At 51.3% G+C, this 6,884-nt stretch overlaps 1 protein-coding gene across 3 annotated transcripts; it reads left to right on the forward strand.

Moving 5' to 3' along the window:
• Positions 1-1,192: 1,192 nt before the first annotated feature.
• Cd2bp2 (CD2 cytoplasmic tail binding protein 2) lies at positions 1,193-5,121 on the forward strand. Of its 3 annotated transcripts, none has more exons than XM_041667066.1 (7): positions 1,193-1,304; positions 1,779-1,879; positions 2,084-2,219; positions 2,340-2,497; positions 2,597-3,032; positions 3,111-3,217; positions 3,293-5,121. In XM_041667066.1, exons 2-7 carry the CDS (start codon positions 1,802-1,804, stop codon positions 3,401-3,403), a joined length of 1,026 nt encoding a protein of 341 aa, XP_041523000.1. In that variant the 5' UTR covers positions 1,193-1,304; positions 1,779-1,801; the 3' UTR covers positions 3,404-5,121. The 3 variants fall into 3 exon arrangements, with proteins under 3 accessions (XP_041523000.1, XP_041523001.1, XP_041523002.1); XM_041667067.1 differs by having other exon boundaries at positions 1,231-1,318; XM_041667068.1 differs by lacking the exon at positions 1,193-1,304 and adding an exon at positions 1,487-1,505.
• Positions 5,122-6,884: the final 1,763 nt, after the last annotated feature.

The following is a 6,884-nucleotide window of genomic DNA, read 5'->3' on the forward strand; positions in this document are numbered from 1 at the left end:
AATTCTTGTTTTCTGTGGCTACCTTGTAGTGTCATCGGCTACCACCCCAGATTCTACCCAGGGGTCAGGATAGTAAAGGGATGGGGTCCTCTGGTCCTAAGGTGGAGCTCCTCATGGCAGGCAGTTCTCAGCAGGATGAGGCTCAGGGGTGTGTGATCTCTAGGTAGAAGAGGAAGTTCCCTCCGGGATGAAACAGCAGTGCTAAGAGCTGGTGTTTCAGGATCCTTTCTGTGTAGCAAGATGCCCTCCTGGTCTAGGACCTGTGTTCTGTGTCCATGGAAGAAACTGAGGACACACTTCCAAAAAATTTCGTCGTGATTCAGAATGGAGAAAATCCTGCAGGGGAAAGGTGTGGTCCATCTGGCCGCCCTCATTCAGCTACTGCAGGATCACCTGAGCTATCTTGCCTGGGGGTGGAGGTGTTCCTAAGAGCTCCAGATCTAGACCTGCTGTCCAGATTTTACCTGGCTCCACCTTTTCAGGAGCCAGCTTCCAGCACCTCGGCAGTTTGCGGAAGGGGCGGAGTAGACTTCACTTGGTAACTGGTTCAAGAACTTTTCTGGGTGAACCAGAGAGCAGGGCGCTATGGACTTCTGCCTGGATACTAGGCGCCGATGTCAGTGCCACTTCCTGTTATGGCTGTTCCACTGCGAAAACTAGGAACTGAGTAGGGAAGACATGGGGCAAATGACTCCCAGGGTCCTAAAAGCTAGGTTTGAAAAGTGCCGAAGTGCTGACAATCAGAAATAGGACTCAGGAAGAAAAGCAAGGGTTTTTGTTTGTTGTTTTTAAGAGACGGTCTCACGTATCACCGATTGGCCTTAATCTCGCGACAATAATTCTGCCTGTTTCTCTGGTGCTGGGACTGTCAAGTTTGGAACACAGGGTTCCTATTGAATGCTGTTGGGAGCAAAGAACCCTATCTATAAAGTCAAACTGGAACCCACAGCCTCCGCTCGGCTTTGTCCCTCCATCCAGGTCTTGGGCACCTATTTAAGCAGACAGAGCGCCACGTCCCCAGCAAAACCTCCATTGTAGAGGAATAACAAACACTTCCCGCCATCCTCAAGCGGGCGAGGCAGGTACGGGAGTTCACGTGAGCCTACGTCACTTCCTTCGAAGACAGCCTTAGTTAATGGTATACATCCGCCAGTACCGACAGTCTTTAGGCGAGGAGTGAAACCACTTCCGGCCCTCATGGCGCCCTCCAGAGTCTCCTTCCGGGTGATGGAGGCGAGTGGCCCGGATGTAATACTGGCGAAGGCATCTTTCCTTTTCTTCCCCGCCTGGCTCTGGGTTTCTAGGTGAGCGCCGGCCGGTAAGAGTACTGTTCGGATACCTGCGGATTTGCTTCCTCTGTAACTTGTACGCCGCATGTGACGTGGTCGAGCTGGTTGCTCTGTGGAGTTGGGGGTTCGAAGCAACTAGGACGCCAGCTCTTGGGTCCGACCGGCCTCTGAGGGCACTCGGGTGGGAGAGCTGGTTGAGCTCTGTAGCCCGGACTGGTAGGGAGCGATGACGTCCTGGAGCCCTTTCTCTCCTGGGTGGGATACCCACAGGGTCCACGCGGGGGCGGAGGTCCTTCACGTATCCTCCCTTCAGCGCCTCCGAATTGCTAAACCAGTACCGGACGTCCTGCCTGCTGCCTCTTTCTGATGGTTTAGTGATCCTTCCTCTCTCAAGCGGGACCTGGCACTTAGCAAGAAAATGTGTGTGTGGGCACTCTAGCCGCCGGCTCTCCTCCCCTAATTTCCTTACCCTCTCTTTATCCGGTCCAGCTGGAGGAAGTGTTCTGCCAGTCATGCCAAAGAGGAAAGTGACTTTTCAAGGAGTAGGAGATGAGGATGATGAAGATGAACTCAGTGTTCCCAAAAAGAAGGTGAGATGATGAGACTCCTGAGTACTGTGGCTCATTGAGGGGAAATAAGAGGGAGGCGTCTGATGGGAGGAACGCTGAGACGCGGAAGAAAGAGTTTTCCCCGGTGCACTGGTTTGGAAGGTTTCCTGTTTGGATACAGGTCCTAGAATATTTGGGAAACTAGCCAGTCGGTTGTATTTCTCATTTGCTACTTCCTACTCACAGTTGGTGGACCCTGTGGCTGGAGCAGGGGGTCCTGGGAGCCGCTTCAAAAGCAAACACTCTTTAGACAGTGATGAGGAGGATGACGATGACGAAGGCTCCAGCAAGTATGATATCCTGGCCTCAGAGGATGTGGAAGGTGAGCTATTCCCGAAGTTAGCTAACTGTGTTGGGGGGGACAGGTCAGAGTGTGGAGGGGGGAGGTGTGCCTGTTTGGTTTTTGCATGCCTCGCATGGGGCCCCCATGTCTTTGGTGCAGGTCAGGAAGCAGCTACTCTCCCTAGTGAGGGGGGTGTGAGGATCACACCCTTCAACCTGCAGGAAGAGATGGAGGAAGGCCACTTTGATGCTGACGGCAACTACTTCCTGAACCAGGACGCGCAGATCCGAGACAGCTGGCTGGACAACATTGACTGGGTGAGGCTCAGTTCTTTTGGCTGAGGCTGTGAAATGCAGGTGGTGGGCCTGGGCCCTGGTGGAAGTTTGCAGGAAATAAGAATTACCTTTCACCTACAGGTGAAGATCAAGGAGCGGCCACCTGATAAGCACCAGGTTTCAGACTCAGAGGAGGAAGACGGCGTGGGGCAGACTCCAATGAGTGCCCAAGCCCTTCTGGAGGGACTTTTAGAGCTGTTGTTGCCAAGAGAGACAGTGGCTGGGGCACTTAGGCGCCTGGGGGCCCGAGGAGGTGGCAAAGGGGACAGTAAGGGGACTGGACGGCCCAATTCCCCGCAGCGCCTAGACCGGCTCTCTGGGTTGGCTGATCAAATGGTGGCTCGCGGCAATCTTGGTGTGTACCAGGAAACAAGGGAACGGTTGGCCATGCGACTGAAGGGGTTGGGGTGTCGGACCCAGGGGTCCCATGACCCCACGCCTCCACCCTCCCTGGACATGTTTGCTGAGGAAGTGACAGAGGGGGAACTGGAAACTCCAACCCCTACCCATAAAGAAGGTAAGTGTAGAAGGCACAGGAGGGACAGTGTGGGCAGGAGACTGAGCACTTGAGGCCCCGCTACCTTTGTTGTTCTAGACGCAGAGGCCGTGGGAGATGGTCTGATGGACGTGATGTGGGAATACAAGTGGGAGAACACGGGAGATGCTGAGCTGTACGGACCGTTCACCAGTGCCCAGATGCAGGTGAGTCCCTCTCTGCCTTACCTCCCCGTCCCAGCTTCTGTCACCTTTCTTCAGCTTTGTCCTTTCTTTCTGCAGACCTGGGTGAGTGAGGGCTACTTCCCGGATGGTGTTTATTGCCGGAAGCTGGACCCTCCAGGTGGTCAGTTCTACAATTCCAAACGCATTGATTTTGATCTCTACACGTGAGCCTGCTAAAGGTCCAGTGTGGCAGCCCCTTTGTTCTTGGACTTGGCAGAGGAAGCGCCAGCTGCCCTGGGCAGTGAGGATATTGGAGGCTACTTTCCAGCCAGTTTTTCTTTCCCAATAAAAGCCTTGAGTGTGTGTGCATCAGGGCCTGGACTGTGCTGAGAGCCTGGAGCCAGGAGTCAGGGTTTCTCTTGAGCCTCTCCTCAGGTGCTTTTCCCCGTGTCTCGGACCAGCTCAGTTTGTTCTTCACCTTTGGTGGCAGTGGTAGGGCCCGTCTGGCGTCCTGTGACTTGCCATGTAAAATTCCCTCAGTCACTCTTCTCCCATCTCCCCGCAAGTCCTGCTCTGCTGACCTTTGGCTTTTAGGACTTAGATTCTCTGGCCTGTCAGCCCTCTTGTTACTGGGACATGTGGAAGAGTTTGAGACCCTATTGAGAGTGTACAGGAAGCCTCTTAAACATGGAAGCTCCTCTTCCCTCTCATCCGGTTTTTCTGTCCCTTGCAGTAGTTCCCATGGCTCATAGGTGAAGTGTACACTCATAGCTTTTCAAAGCTGCTTGGGCCACCATGCAGTATAGAGGCACAGAGAGGGGCAGTGACTTCCTGGAGATCACACAGTAAATTAGAGAGCTGGCCCAGACTCAGTGAATTGCTTCCCTGACCTTTCTTGGCATAAAGCTCTTTCTTCCTTGGCCTTTCGGGTCCTGCAATTTCTATTTTCCAGGCTTCCACATCTTTGGCATAGGGCTGGTACCCTCCAGGAGTCCTGAGTGCTGCGGGAGGCAGGCACGGTCCTAATGACCGTGCTTCTCGCCCGCCGGTGCTGTCCTGAGCCCCCCTCACCTGTGCATCCTGGACATGAGAGGTATCCTGAGAGCCGCAGGGCGTAGGAGCTAGGCTGGGAATGTGGAAAGTAGGGGCTCTGGCTTGGTTGTGGTGCTGGATGCATTAGTCCCTGTTCACTGCCCGCCTAGACCACAATTTCCTGACTTGGAGAAGCCCATTAGTGGTAAGACATCTACTTAACGTTAGTTATAAGGTGTTACTGGTTAAAGGATGGATCTCTTTCAGAGATATTTAATAGTGGAAAGTTGATGCCTAGGGTGAGTGAAATCCAGTCCGTAGCCTGAGTGAGTGTTTGAGACGACACCAGGTCCTTCCCTGAGGTGTCCTCCAGGTGCCTCAGATTTGAGCTACCTTTCTGTGTGCCCTTCACTGATGACATCGAGGAGGGGCAGAATATTAGTCCCCAAGGATAGCCTCCTCCAGAACCCAGACCCATAGAGGAAAGGGGCCGTGCAGATGTGGTGAAGTTAAGAATTTTTTAAAATTTTTTGAGATGAGGTCTCATTGTGTATCCTTGGCTGGCCTGGAACTCACAAGAGATCTGCTTGCCTCCAGTCCTGAGTGTTGGGATTAAAGGTGTGGGCCACAGTGCTTAGCAAAATTGAGAATTTTTGAAACTGGGAGATTACCTTTGATTATTGGTGTGGGACCATTGTAATCACTGGGTCCTTATGCTGGAAACGGAACTGAGAGACTCTCAGCAAGAGAGCAGAGGACTCTGTCTGAAAGATGGAAGGGTGCAGGTGGCCTGGAGAAATGAGAAAGACAGATGGGTTCTTCCAGACATGCGCAGCACAGCGGTGGTACCCAGGGAAACTAACTGTGGGCTCGTGAACTCTGGGACTGTAAGATAATAAATCTGTGTGAAGCCACTTGTGTTGTGGTCATTTGATAGGGCACCAGTAGGAAATGAAAATACACCTACTCTCTGGAGAGCCCCAACCACTTTTGAACCCTATTGGTGCTCGCCAGAGTTCTTTGTAGTTCTCCCAGCCAAGCTCTCCACCAGGCCCAGCCTGGCTTAGGTTTTGAGATTGGAAACAACATTCAGGGTGGTATGACCATGTGCTTTCTTAGCACAAAGCCAGGAATTGTTTGGATGGGGTTTGGTTTTGTGTTTTGCGACAAGGTCTCCCTATACTCTGGCTGTCCTGGAATTCACACTGTAGACCAGGCTAGTCTTAACTCACAGAGATCCACATGCCTCTGCCTCCCCAGTGCTAGGTAAACCACCTCCCTCCCCAATAATAAAACTACAATGTAATTAAAAAGAAAAAACAAAAAACAGGCTGGAGAGATGCCCGGGCGGTTAAAAGGACCAAGGTTTGATTCTCAGTTCTTACACCTTGGCTCACAACTGTCTCTGTTCCAGGGAATGTCGTGATGTCATGCCTTTAGCTTTTGCGGGCACCGGGCACACATGTGGTGCAGACATAACATGCAGGCAAAGCTCCCATAACACATTTCTTTTTGTTTTCGAGATAAGAATTTCTTTGTACCTTTGGGGCCTGTCCTAGAACTCACCGTGTAGACCAGGCTGGCCTTGAACTCACAGAAATCTGTCTGCCTTTGCCTCCCAAGTATGCCACCACCACCTGGCTTTTTTTTTTTTTTTTTAAATTAAAACATCTCAGCAGTGTGGCTTTAGCTGACGACTTCATTGTCTGGCCCTGGTGATCCCTGCCAACACTACCTGCCTGGATTTGTGGGTGTTGTGGATAAATGGAACCATACAGCATGTGATCTCCTCTGTCTTACTTTCTATACCTGTTTTTAGAGTTTACCCATGGTATAGTATGTAACTTTCCCCCCTTTTTTAGAGGGGTAGGATGGGGAGGGGGATAGAGTTTCTATGTAACCCAGGCTGGCCTGGAACTCACTATGTAGACCAGGCTGACCTCAAATCTAGAGGTCTGTCTGCTTCTGTCTTGAGTTCTGGGTTTAGAGGCCTGTGCCACCATGACAGCGCAGGGGCTCCATTCTTTGTTGTTGGCTTGTCTTTTGGATGGATAGTATGTTACTATTACGAAGGATTTGTGTTTTACTGGTTCTCCCTTACTGCCTTTAATTTTTATTTTTGAATGTGATGTAAGAGATGGAACCCAGGACTTTAAACAACTGTTTTTTATTAATTGAGAATTTCATACAATGTATTTTTAGTTATATTCATTTCCTTTCCCCAGTGCCTCTCATATCCAACCTTATTCCCTACCACCCAAATGTGAGGGTTTTTATTCCCCACCAAGTTCACCTTGTATCGCCCAGCTACTCTTGAGTGGAATGGAACCCAGGGGTTTGCATCGGCCAGACAAGCCAACCACCACTGTGCTACATCCCTAGCCCTGAAAACTCTATCTGTGTGCACACTCACACGTGCAGATGGGGTCTTGTGGATCCTGGGGACCGATCAGGTTGCTTGGCTTGATAGCAAATTCCTTTCCCAGCCGAACCATCTCACTGGCCACTCTTTAAAAATGTTTTATTTCTTGGTGCCCAAGCTGGCCTTGATGAATCTTCCTGTCCCAAGCCCTTGACTGCTGGAGTTAGGAGGTGTGCCATGTCCAGCTATTCTGTTCACTTGGCATTGGTAATGGCTCCTGCTGCTTTTCAGGTGAAGTCCCAAAGCCGGAAGCTA

Source organism: Microtus oregoni, unplaced genomic scaffold (assembly GCF_018167655.1).
Source record: "Microtus oregoni isolate MIOR12 unplaced genomic scaffold, Mior012 000016F_ref0000370, whole genome shotgun sequence".
Lineage (NCBI taxonomy): Eukaryota > Metazoa > Chordata > Mammalia > Rodentia > Cricetidae > Microtus > Microtus oregoni.